The sequence below is a fragment of the Trachurus trachurus genome (genome assembly GCF_905171665.1).
Source record: "Trachurus trachurus genome assembly, chromosome: 13".
NCBI lineage: Eukaryota > Metazoa > Chordata > Actinopteri > Carangiformes > Carangidae > Trachurus > Trachurus trachurus.
This window is the reverse complement of record NC_139892.1, coordinates 10,419,832-10,440,826: the sequence shown is the minus strand read 5'-3', so window position 1 is coordinate 10,440,826 and position 20,995 is coordinate 10,419,832. Positions and strand designations below refer to the sequence as shown.

General features: G+C 42.1%; 1 protein-coding gene across 2 annotated transcripts; it reads right to left on the bottom strand.

Moving 5' to 3' along the window:
- Positions 1-499: 499 nt before the first annotated feature.
- sidt2 (SID1 transmembrane family, member 2) lies at positions 500-20,826 on the bottom strand. Of its 2 annotated transcripts, XM_083985441.1 has the most exons (26): positions 20,004-20,826; positions 19,777-19,898; positions 17,015-17,179; positions 16,850-16,895; positions 16,231-16,332; positions 15,338-15,421; positions 14,602-14,767; positions 14,329-14,422; positions 13,378-13,436; positions 13,175-13,201; positions 11,671-11,709; positions 11,492-11,569; positions 10,757-10,872; positions 10,567-10,640; positions 9,223-9,289; positions 8,386-8,459; positions 8,104-8,227; positions 7,798-7,915; positions 6,038-6,174; positions 5,837-5,945; positions 4,710-4,786; positions 3,756-3,802; positions 3,153-3,258; positions 2,936-3,046; positions 2,698-2,811; positions 500-1,440 (listed from the first exon to the last, which is right to left on the bottom strand). In XM_083985441.1, the coding sequence occupies exons 1-26, from the start codon at positions 20,250-20,252 to the stop codon at positions 1,378-1,380; spliced, it is 2,568 nt and encodes an 855-aa protein (XP_083841567.1). In that variant the 5' UTR covers positions 20,253-20,826; the 3' UTR covers positions 500-1,377. The 2 variants fall into 2 exon arrangements, with proteins under 2 accessions (XP_083841567.1, XP_083841568.1); XM_083985442.1 differs by lacking the exon at positions 13,175-13,201.
- Between the last annotated feature and the right edge of the window lie 169 nt (positions 20,827-20,995).

Below are 20,995 nucleotides of genomic sequence, written 5' to 3'. Positions count from 1 at the left end.
TTACCACTTTAAAAAAAAATGTATTTTTTTCTTAATTTTGACAATTTGTAGAATGTTTAAACTTTTTTGAGAAATTTCTGCTACTTTTTTTTTTTTTTTTTTGAAATGATATCACTTTTTCTAGAATTTTTTAAAACTTTTTTTGAGAAATTTTACCAGTTTCTTCTATAATTTTTTAAAAACTTTTTTTTTAATAGAAATTTTACCACTTTTTTGAGAATTTTTACCACTTTTTTCTAGAAATGTTTCAACTTTTTCTTGGAGAAATTGTACCACTTTTTTTCCAGAAATTTCTCTACAATATTTCCACAAAGTCACGCCATTGGCCCTAATTTGAAAGTATACATTGACTAAACAGTAACTTTCTTCAGTCTCAGAACAATTATTTGTGTATTTCTTGTGTTTGCTTCAAAATGTAGTCCAATGGGGGTCCATGGTCTAATTTGTGTCAATTTAGGGGTCCTTGATGTAAAAAAAAGTTTGAGAACCGCAACAAAACACGTCCACGGGTCTGAAAATGAGACCTTTATTCAGTAACTGCTCATTGCAACGTTTGACATTAAAATTCTTCTTTTTTTTTTCATACAGTACAGTGCAAAAAAATACTTTCGCAGTCAGACTTGAGGGCAGTCGATAAGTAAATACAATCATCATCGATATTCTCCAATGAGAAGAAGCACGGCTATCTGGAGGAACTGACCAATCAGAGCACAGTATGTGACTAACATGATTAGAACATTAAAAGGCCACTGACAGACTGGACAGGATTCATGGTCTCACCCTAATGTCTGTAAACACACACACTCACCCTCACACACACACCCACACACACACACACACACAGCATATAAACAGCATACAAATTTCAAAATGCATTGTTGACTTGCGGGTCAAATGTAATGCAGACAGTATAAAATAAGTTAATTTGGACGGGTTTTTTCTTTTTCTTTTTAGTGTGTACTTTGTACTTTTTTTGTATTCTTTGTTGTCAGCAGTTAGTTAGTAAACATCGATTACGACAGTTATATCGACGGTGGCAGCGAAAAAGGACAAAACACTTCAGCATCACTCGACGTTGATCCAGCTCTTCGTTGGCACATTAGTGTCCATGCAAGTGGGGGAGGGGGGAGGAGGAGGGGGGAGGGAGGCTGCAGCCCTTTCCCCACAATGATTGGCTGATTGGCTGATTGGCTACGACGCCTCATCGATAGCCTGCGTAGGGTGGGGTGATGGTGATGTGGTGGGGGTGGGGGGGCATCAGGCTACTGGCTGTGCTCTTTGAGAACATGAAGGAGGCGAGCGAACAGGAAGGGCGGTAAGGCAGAGAGAGAGAGAGAGTTAGAGGAGCCGAGCCTCATCACAGAAGATCTGACGAAGCTAGAAGACGTAGATCTTGTCTCTCTGGACGGTGTCGAGGTCGTCGTCCATGGTCAGGAGGACCTATGGGGAAACGGGAGGGGGAGGTTAGTCAGAGCCACACTGCTTCGATTTAGTGGCATTTTTGCTTTAATTCAAGTCACAGTAACCACAAGTTGGAGTCGAACCCACTACACCGCTACAGTAAAGACTCGAAGCCCAGTCCCATTTCTCATTCATAACAACATGGGACACCACTACAGCACTGTAGTATGTCATCATCTGCATCATAATTGATGCACTGATATCAGACAAGGGGGAAAAAAAATCCAACTGATTTGCTACTGCTGGACTTTGGTTTGATTTCAGACGTTATCTGTTGATTTTTTTTTTTTTTAAGTATATTTTTGGGGGCTTTTTCGCCTTTAATGGACAGGAGAGTTGAGAAAGACGGGAAATGGGAGGCAGAGAGGGCGGGACGACACGCAGGATCCGCCCGACACGGGATTCAAACCGGGGTTGCCTGCAGTGAGGACTATAGCCTCAACACGTGGGGTGCTCTACCAACTGAGCTAAACACCGCCCCTGTTGATATCTTTTTAAAATGAAAAATGGGAGTTGTAATAGAGAGCCTAAATGGAAGCAGGAAGTAACGCTCGCCATGGGACCTCAATTCAGAAAAAATCTCCATGTAAGTGAACGAGACTCAAAATTTTAATGCTACTGCTGGACTTTCGATTTCGGTTTCGATTTCAGACGTCATCTGCTGCATCAGAAATAAAAATATGTGAAAATGCAAAATCAGCAACAATGATGTAATGTTAGTGAACATAACAGTGTAGTAGTGATTTCTCTGAAAACCATTTTTTTTTAATGAAAAATGGGGTTGTCATATGTACTATATGGATATAATAGTCAATGTCATATAGAGTGGTTATTGGGATTGTAGGAGCCAAAATATATTTTGATCCTTTCTTTACAGTACGTGTGGGCTTGTGTGTTTGAATACAAAGGGATTAAGCAGCTCTAATATTTGTTGTTGGAGTGGTCTCTCTTTATTTTTTTCCAGAGCTGTATTAGTGCTGAATCCGGTGTACTCTTCCGTACACATCCGTTAATTTGTAGTGTGATCCCTCTCCATCTAATAGAGAATCAGGATATCTCTCCTCCTGACATGAACATGCAAAACAGACAGATAGGCCCCAGAGAGAGGGCTCGGGGCTGGAAATAGGATTGGACCTACTAAGTCTTAAAGGTTTCGCACTCTAACCGATGAGCAGCCGCTGTGGATCATGTTAAACAAATTCTTAAAACGAAACAACAAACAAACACCGATCGTACCAGGAAGGATCCGAACATGGCGATGGAGGAGAGGAAGTGCCAAATGTCGTGGTCGTCAAAGAACGAAAGCAGGATGCAGTCCCTGTTGTGTTCACGAGACTCCGCCGGTGTTTTCTGTGACACACATATACACACACACACACACACATACACACACACACAATAAAATGTTGTTGCATAATGTCTCAGTAAAGTCGCTTCTTCCTCTTATTCTTCTTCTTCTGTGTGAGGTACCGACCTGCCAGGTGCTGAGACCCTGGAAGAAGAAATACAGAGCGAATCCCCACACGACCGCCGTGAAGAGGATACACACCAACGCCAGACACTGGATCCTCTCACCGCTCCGCAGCTAAACACACACACACACAGAGGAAAAAACCTGCTTCAGCAACACGTCTGCTTTTGTTTCTGTATCTAAAAGAATGACTGAGATAAACGGATGCACTTGAACGCACCTTCATGATGATGTAGAAGGCAAAGTAGAGCAGCAGGTTGCAGATGGCGATGGCCAGCAGGTAGGAGGCGAAGTCGTTAGGTCTCTCTATGAGGCCGTAGGCAGCGCTGCACAGAGACAGAGATATAATATTTGCTATAATATGATATTGTTGTTTTTATTATCATCATCATTTAATATGAACTGTGTATATCTACTTTTCATTATATAAAACAACTTGCAACTGCCTAATGACACCCAATCTGTGTATAACCCAATGTATAAGAGAGAGAGAGAGCACTTCATTAGCACGCGCACACACACACATATAAATGTATATATACTTTTTATTTTTATTTATTTATTTTATTTGTCTATTTTGATTCTGTGAGTTGTATTTGTTTTGTTTCATTGATTCTTGATGCTTTGGCAACATAGTTCTCGTAACATTCATACCAATAAAGCAAATTTGAATTGAATTGAATTGCATTGAAGTGAATTGAGATGGTAAGAGGAGCAGGAGGTTAACAGAAAGAAAAAAACAAAACATGTCACTTCTACATTTCTAAATTGAAACTGATCTTAACTGAAGTTGAACTTATAGAGAAACACAGCGTTTACTCACAGAGACCAGTTGACGATGTTTCCCATCACCAGCAGAACCATTCGGTCCTGAAAGACACAGGGGAAAAGATGATATTTTATTATTCAAACTCTATTAACAAACTAGAAAGTCTGATCCCTGGACTTATATCATGTTTGCCGTCCCCTCAGTCTCCTACGCTGCGCCTGCCACCTGCAACATGCTCCAGCTGAAGCCAGGGTTCCTACACATTGGAAATTTCCAAACTCCAGACCCTAATTTCTAGATGCCTCGGTTAAAAAAAAATCTAGTAATTTGTGATATTTGAGTAAATAGATGTGTTTCATGTAAATAAATCATGCAATTAATAGTTTGTTTTTTCATTATTCTGAATGTGTGAATGTGAATTTCCAGGAGATTGTAGCTACAGGTACAATAGCGCATACAAAATAATTAACCCAAATAACTTCAGATAAGACCAAAGACCCAGATAAGTGTTAAGATAAATATTTTCCATACTTTTCCAGACCTGGAAATGTATAAAATCAAATTCCATACTTCTCCATACTTGCGTAGGAACCCTGTGAAGCTGTCCAGCTTTATTCCCCTAGAGACTTCAAATTCCTTGTAGGAAGGCTGGTGAGACAGTCTGCACATGTACTTAACCAGCTTTATTCTTTTTTCGCACTTCTGTAGTTTGCATTTATTATATTAATGTCTATGTTTTGTCTCTTGTACGATTAGTCTGTAACTTTGTGTTTGCTGCTCTGGGTCTCAATGAGATTTTACCTGCATAAATAAAGGTTAATAAATAAATAAATAAATAAATAAGTAAATAAAATGGACTGGGCTGGTAAAGTTAGCAGCTTTCCACTCAGAAGTGTTTTTCACCCACACACATTCTCACACCCATGATGCATCAGGATCGATTTTGGGTTAAATATCTTGCCCGAGGAGGAGCTGCGGATCGAACCACTGTTCATTGTCGTTACTCACGATGTACATGGGTCCGCTGCACTGTCTGATACAGTCTGTGTAGACGATGTAGACCATCCTGCGCAGGACACCAGAGTCTGAAACACACACACACACACACACACACAGAGCAGAGCGACTAGTGATTAGCTGCAATCACATTAGTTTCCATGGTGACATGTTAAATTAACCTCATATAAGAACAATTAAGAGCGTTTGTGGAAACAAATCGACAAATAAACACCACATAATATTCTGTGTGTAAAGTGCAGTTCATATTAGAGGATTTCAATGAAGCTGAAATGAACATTTTCAAAGGAAAACAGTAAAAATGACGCTACTACTGACTTAAACACAATTAGATAATGCAGTGTTTCCCCCAGAAAATTTGTCAGTTAAGGTGGTGTCTGACCTGTCGACGGGGGGGGTGTGTGGAGCGGATCGATCGTCGCGGGGGGGGGGGGGACGCACCGCGCCGTATTAAGTTTCGCTTTCAACACGCGCTGCTGTTACGCATGCGCGCTTCTCTGTGCTGTGTATGTGTGTGGGAGGATGCGGCCATCGTCCGACGGGGGGGGGGGTGGGCGGCGGCGGCGGCGAATATCGCTACTTTTTTTTTTTTTTTTAAGATGTTAGTTTAGGCGGCAGCTCTTTGTTGTTAAGGCGGCCGCCTTAACAGGAAAGCGCTGCGGGAAACCCTGTAATGGATGCGTGCACTTACTGCATGCATAGTACAAAAGCCCTAAGCATTTTCCCAAGATAACGGGACAATTTCCTTGAGATCTCTGAGAAACGTTGTTTTTCCTGTATAACAGCATAATTCATTGGAGATCTGGAGATAACAAAGCAACAGTCTTTATCCACTGTAGCCGACACAGGCTGAAACAACTTTACGCCTGGCTTTAGACAATATACACAGAGATAGAGACACAGAGCCTGACGTCAGCTGGACATAAGTGACCAGCTTCAAGGCCCTGGGCGTCTCAGGCGGATATCTGAGGGACATCTCAGGCATATCTGTGATTAATTATGTCATTATGTCTCTTGAGATCTGGAGAAAATGATCCCATTATGGCATGAAAACGGAAGAAATAAAATGTATGAATGTATGGCCGCTTAGGGCTTCCGTAGGAAGAGAATGATCTTACCGAGCCTCCATCGGCCCATGTAGTAGAGCTGAGTGCTGAGCAGCATGGTGGCCAGGATGTGGATGACTGAGAAAATGATCCAGAAGACTGTGTTTCCTTTCCCAAACACCTGCAACCAAACAACACAATCATGTGTAATGTGTTTGTTTTCCATGGTCAACATAAAAAAAAGTGTGTGTGTGTGTGTGTGTGTGTACTCACCACTCCCAGCACGGAGAAGAAGATGACTGCAGCCAGGCAGGCGTAGGCGGTGTAAGCACTGGCGTTGATGTCCGGGTGTCTCTTCTGATACAGCTTCAACATGCACAGCCCGGCGATCATGTACATGAACGAGGTGTCTGCACAGGCGGAAAATACACACACACACACACACACACACACACACACACACACACACACACACACACACACACACACACACACACACACACACACACACACACACACACACACACACACACACACACACACACACACACACACACACACACACACACACACACACACACACACATTTCCCTTTTATCATCAAAGGATAAGGAGGAAGTCGTCAAAGATCGTTAGCGCGGTGGTTTGACATCAGATGGTCGGTTTACTGCTGCGTAGAGAACCAACAGCACTCTTAGTGAGTGATTGCACTTTCTTTTAATATAAGGTGCACAGCAGCAGTACAGATAAGTGGATGCGTTTCGGCCAACAGCCGTCCTCAGCACCGGTATGTGGGTGTGTCTCCCTGTTGGTCCAAATCAGTCATCACGGTATAAAACCCATTCATAGATATCATTCAAGACAGTAATATATTCGATAATGCATCGTAATAATCTACATAAAGCTAGGAAAAAAGTGAACCATCATAAATATTCCTACTGTATTTATTTATTTAATTTATTTATTCATTCATTCATTTCGGACATGCTAGTTAAATCAGACTTCATCACACATCATCTACAGCAACATGGCCGAAAGGGAAAGCGGGAGAAGCTACCGTATCAGAAAATAGAAACTCTATTTATTACATTCGAGCTTATAGCTTATTGTCTTGTTACTGTGTGTGAGAGTTTCTATTTTCTGATATAGTAGGAATATTTATGATGGTTCACTTTTTTCCTAATTTTATGTAAATTATTACGACGCATTATCGAATATATCACTGTCTTGAATGATTTCTATGAATGGGTTTTATACCGTGATGACCACACACCCACATACCGGTGCTGAGGACGGCTGTTGGCCGAAACGCGTCCGCTTATCTGTACTGCTGCTGAGCAATCACTTACTAAGAGTGCTGTATTTTTATATTTCTCAGTGTTTTATCTGATCTTATGTTTTCCTATTGCTTTTATATGCTTTTAATTTACTATATTTTAACTTTAACTTTCTTTATTTTACTGTTTCGTTAGCCTAGAAATCTAGATGCACCCTAGCGGCAGCAAATATATTTGCTCCGTAGGTGGGTCTAGAAACGAGCCATAGGAACTTTTTGAGTCTTGAACACTGTTTGTGTTCACCAATCACAGCGCTCTATCTGTTTAGAGAGTCGTTGGACGGGCTTAACGCGATGACGACATACATTTTAATTGGCTTGTCAGGCTAACGTCATCCTGCTCTTTGCTCTGATTGGTCGTAGCGCTACCCTATTGGTGCAGAGGCAGTTTGAAAGACAGCCTTCATCCCGCCCCCTGGATTGAGCCGAGGTCTACCAGTCGTTGCCAGACTACACATTTTAATGATATAGTCTGGCTTGTCAGGCTACTGTTTCGTATCTCTTTGGTAACATTGTTGTTTTTAAAATGTGCTATATAAATGAAGTGGATTGGATTGGATTGGACTGTCGATTCTCTCTACGCAGTTCTTTTTTAAATTTTTGGACTGGCACCTGATCGTCACCTGAAACCTTTAGCATGAGCACGCCTAATCTAATTATTCTTTACTGCTTTAACAAAAAACAAACACACACTGACCGAACTGGAAGTTGGTGTAGTTGGGGCAGACGTGGTAGCAGGCGCTGAGCAGGCCCTCCATCATCAGAGCCGTTCCCATGGCGTAGAACAGACCAAAGTGCTTTGGGATACCGCACTCCTGAGGGGAGGGAGGGAGGGAACTCAAAACTCAAACACTGATCTGAAGTAATTGAGCAAAACATTTGAATAAATAATAAACTTGACCTCTGATTCCTTAAAAGTTTTGCTGCTTTTGTTTGTTTGTGGATTGAGCTCGTTTCCTGTTATTATTTATTCATGTAGTGAGAGTGTGAGAGTGTGTCTCACCAGCGCGTTGAGTTCGTTGCGGACCAGGGCTCGGTTGTGGACGATGTCTCTCTTGAGGACGATGAGGAGGAAGAGGAGTCCCAGCATCACGTAACCAAGGTTACTGAGTATGTTGTTGAATGCACTGTGTTGGGACGAAAAAGATTACGAGTTGAGTCGAGTCGTTAACTTGCTTTAAAAAACCGAGGGGGTCCATTAGTCGTTTTATTAGCTGCTGTAAACACATGATCGATGTGTTTTAGACACAATGATCTACACACTACACTACACACACACACACACCTCAGGGCTCCCAGGGGGTGGGCACACAGGAAGTTGTAGTAGCAAATGTCCTGGTTTCCCGTGACGTTGACGACCTGCAGAACAGAGAGAAGGTTTTTAATTAAAGAATCCATCTGCAGCATTGTTGATGTTAAAGGTACATTGTGTAGGAATTACTCCCATCTAGCGTTGCGTTGTATATCGCAAGCAACTCAATCGTATTTTTCATGCTGCATTCACGTGAAATTGGGCAGACGGCAGACGGACGACAGCCGCTTGCACGTAACGGCATAAACAAGCCTCTATGTAAACAAGTGGTCCGTCAGCACGAGGCAAAACAATACACGTGACAATATGTTGTCATGGCGATGACGTATTGTTTTACGTTTTACCGGCTTTCTCTCGACTTCTGTGACTAAAGTGACATCTGGTTTGTTACCGACGGCCGTCTGCCCGACTGCAGGTGAATGCAGCATCAGTGTAACGCTCCATTCCTCCTCACTGCGTTACCACGGTGACTTTTCACAGACGCCACCTCGACCTGAGCCGACAGCTCCGGTGTCTCGGTGAGTTTCCGTGGTTTCCTACCGTCACGCTGCCACTGAACGTAAAAACATGGCGACACGACATGGCAGCCAGCACCGAGCTTACCCGCTCCATGTAGATATGAATGATATGAACGGCTCATTCAGAGCTGAAAGGAACACTTCAGTTTGTTGATGGGGGGATTACTGATTAATGAAAAACAGACTTTTGAACGAAATAATCGATTTTCGTGAATAGATAACAGGAGAAGTTACACAATGTACCTTTAACGGCTTCAAAAAAAAAAAAGTAGCAGATTATCGTTTATTTTACCGTTTGATAGGTGATGACCAGCTGGATGACGGGCAGGGCGTAGAACACGGCGATAGTGGCGATGTTCCTGCAGAGAAGATTATAATTATTATTATTATGACCCATTATTCCACGTCTCTCTGAAACCAGCGAATACAAATGATAATATACTGTAAAAACACTATTTTTTACTGATTTACAACACTTATTATCTTTTTTATGCACCAGTTCTCCACTCTCTGCAGGGTATATGTACGGTGTATAGTAATAATACCTAAATGATGACAAGTGTCATTGCTTAATGAACCATGGATCTCCTACACTGGGTCTGGGATGTAGAGGAATCTCCATTTACATAAATTATATATAACCTATTTTGTTACACAACTGTAACGTCCATCTTTACACTAATGAGCTTCTTTATTCTACTGCAGGTTCTGTTGGGACCACCGCTAAAAAAATCTACAGCTTTTATTTAGTTGTCTTCAAAAACAGCAAAGTGGCTGCTGTTTTCAGATGCACTAAAAAATGATTGTGAGTGAGGGTGTTTAAATTTGTTCTGATTACAATTTAATTTTAGTTTTGTTAAAGCAGAAGTAAGTGATATATTTGTGTTAATATAAGTCTTAAATAGTTATATCTTCCGACAGCAATCACTTACATAGAGTGTTTGGACTGAAACACGGGTCTGTCAGTCCCTCTGCTCTGCTCTGAGCCGAAGAGAAAACATTTATCGTATCCTACAGTTTTTATCCAATGAGGAGAGAGAACGGCATGCAGGGCTGTGTGTGCAGCCAAGGAACGCCGTGAATGTGGCGACGTAGGGACGAGGACTGTTATGGTGCGTTCAAGGAAACTCGTATTTTTCCGACCGTGAAGTGGTACCAGTTCGATCTGGTACGAGTTCACCGGTCGGAAGTTACGAGTGGCCGTTATAGTGACTTTCACCGGTAAAACAGGTCGGAAAAACACGAGTGGGTTGCCTGGAACGCTACAAAGTCGTAAGTTGTGACTTGAAGCTGTAATTTATGATTTCAAAAGCCTGCCTGGAACGCAGCATTAGCGAAAACGACCGGATCACTCACTTCTGCTTTAAGTAAAATAAAAAAATAAATAAGAACAGATAAGATTCCATGGATTTCTGATAAAGTGAGAATTAAGTTTTCCTTCTTAAAAGGGACAACCATTTTTGAATCACATAATCTGGATTATAGGAAGTTATATTATATATTTACACACGTTTTGAACCAAACGGTTGTTGGTCTTAACTATTTTACTGTCTTAATGGCTTTTAATGCTTACATATCACCTGTGTCTATTATCTTATCTTGACACTATCTGTATAGTTTGGCTTGTTTGTCTCACCAGAAGTAGATTTGGTATTTCTTGCTGAGGATCCTCTTGTCTTTGCGGGCCAGGTCAGACACACACAGAAATTTCTGTAACAAGAAAAGAACTGAAATTAGACGCAGTCGTCATGACAAGTCTGATAACTGGTGTTACATTAGCAATTTTCTAGTTGTGGATTGAATAAAGGAGGGGAGGGAGGGGACACCTTTGTGCGAACAATGTTTTTGTCCGAGTTGATGTCGTCCAGCGTGTCGTAGTCGTCCTCCTCCACGGAACTCAGCGACTCCTGTCTGCTGCGTCCAACACTTTCCAGCGATCGCTCTGACGGAGGGAAGGGAGGAGAGAGAAGAGGTGTTCAGTTTTATTGGAGATAAAAATCTGAGGATTATCGACGGAGGTTTAAGATTTAGGGCATCACATCTTCTCAGTTTTTCATTTGTGTTCAAATTTCTTTATCACTTTTTACATCTGAATGATTGTTATTTTTGATTGTTGTTTTCCCCCTATCAACATAGCTGTGATAGCTGTTGATTTCAGCATCATCATCATCACATTAGAAATCTGGCCACTTCCTGGCATCATCATCAACATCTTAACTCCCACTGAACGTTCAACGATTCAAATAGTGCTGATTGGTTTTGGTGCAAATTCTTTGAGCTGATTGCTGAAGCCGATTGTGTGCGGCAGCGTGTCACCGATGCGGATGGCTATGTGGTGAAGGTGATTGAGGATTGGTCGCCGTTTGAAAGGCTCCTGTCCTGCTGAACAAACACAACACAGAAAACCAGTGAAGGACTGGAGCTGCTCCGCGGAGAGGAGAGGAGAGGAGAGGAGAGGAGAGGAGAGGAGACCAGGCTGTGGAGACACACTGCAGAGTGACAGCTGTAGAGTCCAGACACAACTTGTACGATCGTGTGCGTGTTTGTTTCTTTGTCCATACCCATGTATCCGTAGTTGTTGTCGGTCGAGGTGGCGCTGTCGGTGACGGCCTCGGAGCTCAGGGTGCTGCCATTGTCGGCTGGTGGGGAAGATGAGAGGAGGAGGAGGAAGAGGTTATTTTAATTCCACATCTCCACATGAACAAAGACTGAAAACAAAACCAGGAACCCTGAAACTCACCGAAGGAGCCGTACTCATACGGCGATGCTGGGGTTTTGCCTGTGAAAAAACACAACCACACATTTAAACTCACGGCTCAGTGCACGGCGTGGATTAGATGCACTAACAAGCACCACTACAGCCGCTACCTGTTAGTAACTCACTGCTGCAGACTAAAACACAACTGACTGCAGCTGAACTGTTAGTGCACAAACACAGGGAGCTGAGGGGTATCGACACATGCAGGGAGAAAAATCTTAAAATTTGTTTTTATTCAGGCTCAAATTGCCGTAAATAAAACACTTTTGCACACACGAATGGATGCGGGGTGTGAGCATTAAAGGAATAGTTCACCAAAAAATGAAATTCAGTCATTATTGACTCACCCTCATGCTGATGAATACTCCGAAGTAGTTTTTTATTCCTCAAAGTGCATCTAAAGACCCGGGAGGGGGGTTCGTAGTCCAACGAAATCCTTATATAAGTGTCAATAGCGCCCAACGCAAAAATATTGAAATATTCCTCCATACTGTCCGCTGCAATCCAAGTGTCCTGAAGGGATATAGTCCAGAGTTTACAGCCTAAACAGTCCTGTATTGAATTTGCCTGGGGCGCGTGAACGTCAGAGTGCAATACAGGACTGTTTAGGCTGTAAAAATGTCCTAAATGACGTCTTTTCGAGTAAACCCTGGACTATATCCCTTTAGGACACTTGGATTGCAGTGGACGAGCAGTGTGGAGGAATATTACAAGGTTTTTGTGTAGTTTTATGGACCTTTGTGTGTCTTCCCGGGTCTCCAGATGCACTTTGAGGAATAAAAATTTACTCCGGAGTATTCATGGTTAACTATTCCTGGTGAACTATTCCTTTAAGATGTGATGCAGGGGCTGAGTTTGTTGTCGAGGGGTGGGTGCTGCAGTGGGAGTGAATTTTAAAATTGCTCCTGTCCTGTGCTTTAAAATCTAATCATGTCAGCAACACACACACAGACACACACTGCAGTGACTGAGACACAGATACACACTGCAGCTGAAGAGACACGTCGTCAGCGTACGCATTTATCTCGCTCATTATCTCCGGTAGTTTTTTGTTAATGGAGCAGCTGCTTTAGGTGATCTATTATGTCAATACTGTCGACAATAATGTGTACACTCGTGTCTTTCTTCAGGCGATGAACTGTGAAGCTGTGAGAGAAAAGACACTCTAGTGAGAATAGTGGGAAAACAGGAGGGTGAAAAAACTACTTTGCAGTTAGTTCTACCTGACAAGCATCAGGATGAGTCATCGTCGTGTGTATCTGTGTCTCTGTGTGACTGTTCGGGAATAGCGGCACATTTGTCTGACTACACTACAGCCCATAATATCCCTCTCTTCTTTTCCCATAAATGGGGTTTTTTTCTTCTACGGCAGAGTGGAGTGGAGGGTTACGGTATATGAGCTAACGCATGCAGAGCATCTGCAGACAAGCAACACAGTGTGAGTCAAGGCAGCGGGCGGACAAAAGGAGGAACTGTGTCGTTATACCGTCTCCGTTCTTCCCGAGCAGAGAAGCTGCACCACACATTAGCATGAGGGAGAGAGAGTGAAAGACACATTCAGTACACACAGATGTTAAAACCTTGGAGTTAAACGGTTATTATCCTGCACGTTAAATCCTCTGCAGTTTATGTTAATGACTTTAACGAGCCTCCACTTGGCCGGCTCGTCGCGGCTGGTTGTGGTGTTACCTGTCTCGGCAGGCGACGTGTCAGCAGGATTCAGAAACGGCTCTCTCCTCTTATTCATTCTGCAGAAGCAAAGAGAGGAAGGGAGAAAAAATGCAAATGAACACGATTTGTATTCAGCAAAGCGCTGCTCTTGTAAAAAGCAGCTGAATGAACTCTTCGATCACAGGATTTAAAATTCTGGGGTTAAACCGGGACAGAGATTTTCCAAGTCTCAACAGTGCGAACTTGTGTGATGCATGTATTTGTTTTTTAAATCTGGGGCCTTGTTTTGTTCAACTTATGAAGGGTTTTCTGTTGCCGCAGAACCACTTGGGAGGATATCAGAGAGGACTCCACGGGGATCAATAGATAAATACAACTATATCAGCAGAGCAGAGAGCCAGCGCATGTGAAGTGCTTTAAATAAAGACATACACAAGCTTCAACTTGTGCAAAAGAGAGCCGCACATCTTGTCTAAGGTTGCCCTTTCAGAGCCAATGTCAAAGGTATGCACACCAAGCTCCAGTGGCTGACTGTGAATAACAGGCTGTCTTGCAATCTTCTTTCTTTTTTCCACAAAGTTTTTACCTCAAATAAGCCCATATGTTTCTTTTCTAGAATCCGTCATATCATATAGATTATTATAAATCTGCTTTGATTACCGGTCTGTCCACGGTTACTTCAAAGTTTATGTCTTGTTATAACTGATTTTGTCATTGTTGATATCGTATCTGTTGTTACTTTTATGTGATTGTTGTATTAATTTTGTTATTGTTTTGTTGTTTGATTTTTTATTATTATTATTTTTATAATTATTGTTGTTATGGGTTCCATGCAGCTTTTCATATTATTTGGAAGTTTAGTTTCATTTCATGTGTGTTTGACCAGGTGCAGCAACTAATGGGAATCTTAATAAAATCAAATAAAATCAAATTGGATGCAGAGAAAAATGTGAGTGAGTAAAATCTTACCGCCTGTTCTCCACACAGGCCATCAGGAAGATGAGCAGGTAGAAGGAGAAGAAGATACCCAGACAGAAGAGCATGCCCATCACGTACACCTTCGCTGTGGAGTGTAAAGGAAGATGCATTTCAGCATGACCTTGAATGAACTACATAATGCAACAACACAACCATGAGAGATTATTGTTTTCCTGCAGGCGGTGTGGTACGTATCGCTGGTTCCTCATCATGAAACTGATGATTTATATAGTAAAAACCACACACACGGTTCCCTTGACTTACAGTCGATGGCGGGTGAGACCACCACGTCGATGATCTTGCTTCGGTTGCCGGCGTCAATCAGCTCGTCGGGTCGCAGAGGGTAGAAGCGCAGCGGACCGCCACACGCCTCGTCCTCCGTTTTCACCACCACCACCACATAGAAACTGTTGCTGGGGAAATCTTTCCTCTGGAGAGAGACAAGAAGACCGCAAGAGACATGAGAGGACGTCATATGACTCTGTTTACGTGACATCTGGCACATGACATCTATAGGTTTCCAATAAATGAGGCCTTAGCTTGAAGCTTAAATATATTAGACTTATTGTATAGATTATAATGTCAAGCTTGATAGTTAATTTATGAATAGGGGGTGGGAGTAAATAAGTTTCACTTCTTTCCTTTTCCATGTGTTGTCTTTGTAAAGTTTTATTAGTTATGTCTGTCCAGGATTATTTCTTTTTAAATAAACTGAAACTAACTAACTAACTAAATCACTCTTAAATCACTTTAAAAAACATGACTAAATTAAATTGATCTGTTTATTTTAACATAGGTGAGAAATAATAACACAGAACAATGTCAGATTCAGAAGTTGAACCGTTCAATTCCTATAAGCCACCTACTGCCTATTCCTATGATTTTATATAACCATAATAAACTGCATTTAGACAGTTTGTTAATGGTTAACTGATTGCTTTGCATTGAGGCAGTTTATCATCCACTTTATGATCTGTATTTCAGCGTAACGAAACACTACCTGCACAGTGATGGCACCTTTTTTGGTCATGGTCTGGTACATCCCGATGAAGGCCACGTTGTTGTCCAGGTCATAGACGGGGCACTGAGAGGAGGCACAGAGGAAACATCGAAAGATTTAAGGCCAGAGGAGCTGATTAAACGTTTACCTAGGTCGCTAGCGTCGGCGCTATGTTTGCTATGTGCGGAGTATTATTACAGCAGCTCCATCATAAATTGTCCAATCAGAAAAAAAAAGAGCTGAGAAGCTGTGCTTTCCATCTATATTATATACATTAAATGTCCATGATTTCATTTTAAAAGGAGGGAAAACAGGCAGAGCTAGAGTGGAGAAGTGAAAGATGCAGAGCAGAAGAGATATGGTGTGATCCCGTGGTGCTTTTTGAGAAAGACAGTGTGAGAGAGGGTGTGTGTGTGTTTTCACCTTTTGAATATAGTTTGATTTTTGCACTTTGAGTTCACTTTTGCACCATTTCATTTGTAAACCCAGAGCCCTAGACTATGACTAAATTACTAAGATTGATTCTCAACATGTAACTGTTCCCATTTCAAACGTCAAATCAAAACTTCATGTGCAGTTAGTAACAGTATTTTTACTCGCTAAACCCCTGTGTTTTTCTTTATTTAAACTGCTAATACTTCCATACCACAACCCTAACAAGAAAATATGTCTCTAATATTAGCCTCAGTAGGTAAAGGGTTAAGAGGGTTATTGTTCACTGAGTATCAAAACACTGACAATGCCTGCACTGCATTGCACTGACACTGTTGCATTTAACTCAATAAGACTCAATAACACCCTTGTGTGGCCTAAGAGAGGTACTACATGTTGACCACAGTGACTGGGGCCACCTGAGGACAGCGAGGGAGAAGACCGGGGGAAAGTAACCGTACCAGGATGTCCTGAATGGACATCACGGAGCAGGGGAAGTTCATGTCCGAGTTGACCTTAACGATCACAGTGTCCACCCCGTCTGGAAAGACATACTTGAAGTACTGAGAGAAAGGAGAGCAAAACGCAGAGGGAAAAAAGAGTGAGGATGTGAGTAATTCGAGATGAAAGGATTATCAAACATAGGTACTGTTTCTGCTGAGGAAAAAGATAACTGTGATTGCACAGGGTCAGACAAGATCAACCATCTCTGCTCTCTCTGCCTGTCTTCACTATCTGTTATACTGTATGTAGGAGGACGTGATAATTTCCATGACAAGAAACAAACGATAAAACAAATCATGACTGACTTGACGGGTCATAAGGTTAGTTCGAGACAAACAGAGGTTAGTTTTCTTTATTATGAGTTAAAGCAGAAGTTACCAGTGAGAAAAATCCACTCACTTCATCTGATTGTGCAAGTGCAGAAACTCCGTCCACTCATACCAACCCTCTTTTTATTTACTGTGTACTTTCCTCAGCTTCTTTCGTGTTCCTTGTCATCCGTATCCTGTATGCTGTGACTGAGCTTACTTAGCACTTTTATATAAACACACAGAGCTATGGTTTCAAGGCGTTTACCTGAGGTTGGGACGGTGATGCCGTGAAGCTGAATTTCGTGTCCGTCCTGTAATAATTCAAGGAGCAAATATTTCGTCAGACGTGCCAGCAAGTCATTTGTTCGCTGCTACAAAACCCAGCCTGGAAAATCCAAGGAATGTTACGCAATAATAAAATATCACTCACTGAAGGGTGAAGCTTTCGACCCGGCTGACCCTGAGCTGGTAGTTCGTACCCTGGCTGGACAAGGTAGACACGTCCACGAAAAAGTACTGGGTTTCAGATAAAGCCCGGGTCGGAGGCTGGCACAACGTGCGACCCACATGATAGTAAGGGTACTTCCTCTGGTAGCTGGAGACAGAGACGGGGAGAGAAAGGAGGTTGAAATGAGACAATGGGTGATTGTACAGACAAAAAAGTAAAAACTACCTTTTTTTTAAACAAAATAAAGGATTTTTCCCCCCCAAATAGATTCTTTAAAGCAGAAGTAAGCGGAATGTTTGTGTTAATATAAGTCTTAAATAGTTATATCTTCCGACGGCAATCATTTATATAGAGTGTTTGGTCCGAAACACGGGTCTGTCAGTCACTCTGCTCTGCTGTAAGCCGAGGGGAAAACTTTCCTTGTATCCTACAACCTTTATCCAATGAGGAGAGAGAACGGCATAAAGGGGCGGTCCTCTCTGTGTGTGCAGCCAAGGGATGCGCCTGAATGTGGTGACGTAGGAACGAGGGCGGGGACTGCTAACTCCATCGGCAGTTAGCCAAAACGACCGGATCGCTTACTTCTGCTTTAATACTACATGAGGACTTATGATTAAAGGGACTACGAGGAGTTTCGGAAAGCGAAGTGTTTTCACACTACATTTCCCATGAGCCTCCGCGCGCTTGGTGAAATTCTTGGACTGGCGCAAGACAGATGAAAGCGAAAACATTTGCCAAGAATGTTTTCTTTAATCAAGAATGAAAGTTGGAGATTCGAAGACGATCAGATACCGTTGTAGTTCCGACCATAAACGATGCCAACTAGCGGTCGGGCGGCGTTATTCCCATGACCCGCCGGGCAGCGTCCAGGAAACCAAAACTAGGAAATGCTGGGCGAGTCGACCACTAAATAATAATATCAAAATAAGTATAAAGACAAAACGATTGACCCATTAACAAGTGTGGGTAATTTAGATTCATCCACATTAATATGAGACTCTTTTATAACCAAAAGCAAACTTCTCTGGGTCTCTTCAAGGGTCAGGAGAGTGGAGATAGTCTATCATCAATAGTCTCTGGGCAAAATCAATAAATCAATACAATGAGATGATCTGATAAGTGCATTTGCAAAAAGCACATAGCATAACTCCAAACATGTAAATATGAGGAAGCATGTGGCTGAGGCTGCATGAAACAGAAGTAACATAAACAGAGATAGTTAATTTACAGTAAACCTGGTTGCACAAATGTGCACCGGTGCGTATGAGAGGAGCAGGAGGAGGAGGAAGTGAAAGTCCAGGGTTTATTAGAGATCTGCTGAAACATGCTTGGCCACGGGACCGTAAGCAAGACTGTCGCGAGGCCATCGTTGTCTTGCACAATCTCAGAGAGTACATCAGACTGTGGGAGACACATCACAACCTGGCGATTGGCCAATGACTAATAAATAGCTGAACTTCTAACCTGTTATGAAATCCCACCTGATTAAATCAGATTACAAACGCCACGCGTCTTAAAAACTGCTGAGGTACAATCCAGAACATGTTGACTGCGGGAAAATTAGTTTGCCACCCAGTGTATTTGACAAACCTTATTGCTGTTAAATAAGGAAGACTGAAGGCAGTTTTAATCAAATTTAAACCTTATCGTCTGCCTCTACACCTGTAAGCGATTCAGCAAAATGCATTCACACAGCTTGATTTACAGGTCTGCAAGCAGCTCTCTGTACAAAACAAGGTTCATCGCATGACACAAAGTCATAACTGTTTACTGTCTGAGGAATGACAGCCTGACACTCCCAAGGAGGAAGCTTGGATCATTACTTTATGTACAGTTCCTGTGTGTTCAGAGCAAACATAAAGGGCCTAGTTTAAGACTAAATTGGATATACACAAGCCTATTCAGTATCGTAGAGAATAACATTCCCCTTACAATTGATTTGAAGAGCTTGGGCATTGTGACAAGATATTAGTAATGTGCACTTATTGCTAATGCGCTCCTTTTGCTTTCTCAGTCTCTAATGAGGATGTACACTTTAATCTCATTTAAATTCCCGCAACTGAACATGACATTGTTCAATTCGACATAAATAAACCAGTGAACATGACTCATTAGTATACGTTCAGAATATGGGGCCAACAACAGTGTATAACGCACACAGTTTAACATATTAGTGGTAAATGTTGTGCCACCACAACAAGATAACCTAATGTTTTGAAGAAAATATATGGTCTTTAAAGTGTTCAGTGACCTAGAAAGGCAAAAAACCCTCAAGTACAGAAAAGCAAAGTCCATACTGGGGGGGGGGGTACTTTCATCCCTGCTCTACTTATAGAAAATTATTTACTGAAACCTCAAAGGACTTTAGCTCATAGGCGGAGGGTAATGAGGCATTACAGTGTTAATCTTGGGTTTTAAAAAATTAATGATTTGTTGCACTGACTTCCCCTGGATGCCGTGAGAAGGTTGAGTTGATTGGAAGTGAAATATCTCAAGGAAGTTTTAAATCAAAAGCAACTGGACTTGGTTATCTGTCTAAATAACCAACAAATAACCAAGTCCAGTTGCTTTCGATTTAAAACTTCCTTGAGATAACTATGACCTGGACAAATGAGAATATTCACAGGCTTATTGCAAGTGAAATAGTTGTTGTTGTTGTTGTTGTTGTTTTTTAAGAGCTGATAGAACAAAACAATAACCCTGAACCAGTTTTGAAGCATTTTCTGTAAAGCTCAGATACTCACAGGCCTCTCAGGATGAGTGGGACTTGAAAAGACAGCACAGCTTGCTTCTGCCGAACCACAAACAGGATTGGACTCTCCAAACTCTGTGACAGCACATCCACAGTCACTCGCACTCCTTCTGTCTGAAACCCCCAAAACAAAAATTGAGTTGAGAGATCACATTTAACACTTCCACCATACTTTGGTATCATTAAATCTTATATAAAAGGGAAAGACTGTAAACTCACCTTATTCCAGGAGACTGTGTGATTGAAAGCATAGATGGTCTGGTTCTCACTTGTGACAGTGTCATTGTAGGTGACATCAAACTCTGCATCTTTCTGTACCACACTTTTCGTCTCCCCCACCGCCCCAATGCCGCAGCCTAACTGGGTCAAACACAGCCAGAGAAGGGCTGCCAGTCCGGGCTGCATCCAGCTAGGAGCGGGTCCAGGGCTGTTTTTATGTCGAGATTTCCAGCAACTCCTCCGGAGCATTTTGTCTGCCACCGTCTTCCTGGGCTGGCAGCCGAATAACCTCCCCTCCTCCTGTGCGGCAACGACACTAATAAAAAAAACTCCACCCCATTCAGCAACAATTAACTCGGCTGGCTAAGCTAAAGTGTGCCAATAATAACAACAGCTGTTAGCAAACTAGCAAAGGACAGCGGAGTGTTTACGTTAAAAACAGAGTCCTTCTTCGCCCTGTTGACATCCGTAGCAAATGTTTGAAGAAAAAAGAAGAAAGAAATCTGTCAGCAATACAACCTCCAATAACACGGGTGATTAAATGAGAGCAGCATTCAGTTCCGCTTCAAAGCCGTGTAAGGGTGCTAGCTCGCAGTGCTAGGTGTGTTAGCATCGTTGGTTTTAAAAGGCAGCTCCATCCAGCGTCGCCGACTGTTGTGTTTAAAAAAATAAAATAAAATAAATAAAACGGGAGCGGAGGTGTTTTTCAAGTCAGACTAATTAAAATGAGCGGTTGTCACGGCCGGGTTATGATGTCGCAGCAGCATTGTGTAAAATTGTTTTTCCTTGCGGAGTGTGTGAGGAGAGAGTCAGTTGTGTTTACAGTATGAAAAATCTGAGCCGTTAGCGCCCCCCACCACACTCACACAGTAAACAAACCCAGGCGACGTCATGACGTCATGACGCAGAAATCCAGCGTCACCAACAAGTAATCAGTGCAGAGAATATTTTTTATTGGCTCTTACCCAACCGATACCTGTTAACTAATAAAG

Coding starts and splice junctions, on each gene's coding strand:
- sidt2 (XM_083985441.1), bottom strand. CDS start 20,252: ATGCTCCGGAGGAGTTGCTGGAAATCTCGACATAAAAACAGCCCTGGA. Junction 17,180..19,776: donor CCACTCATCCTGAGAGGCCT/GTGAGTATCTGA, acceptor CTCTGTCTCCAG/CTACCAGAGGAAGTACCCTT. Junction 5,946..6,037: donor TCTTCTCCGTGCTGGGAGTG/GTGAGTACACAC, acceptor GTTTGGTTGCAG/GTGTTTGGGAAAGGAAACAC.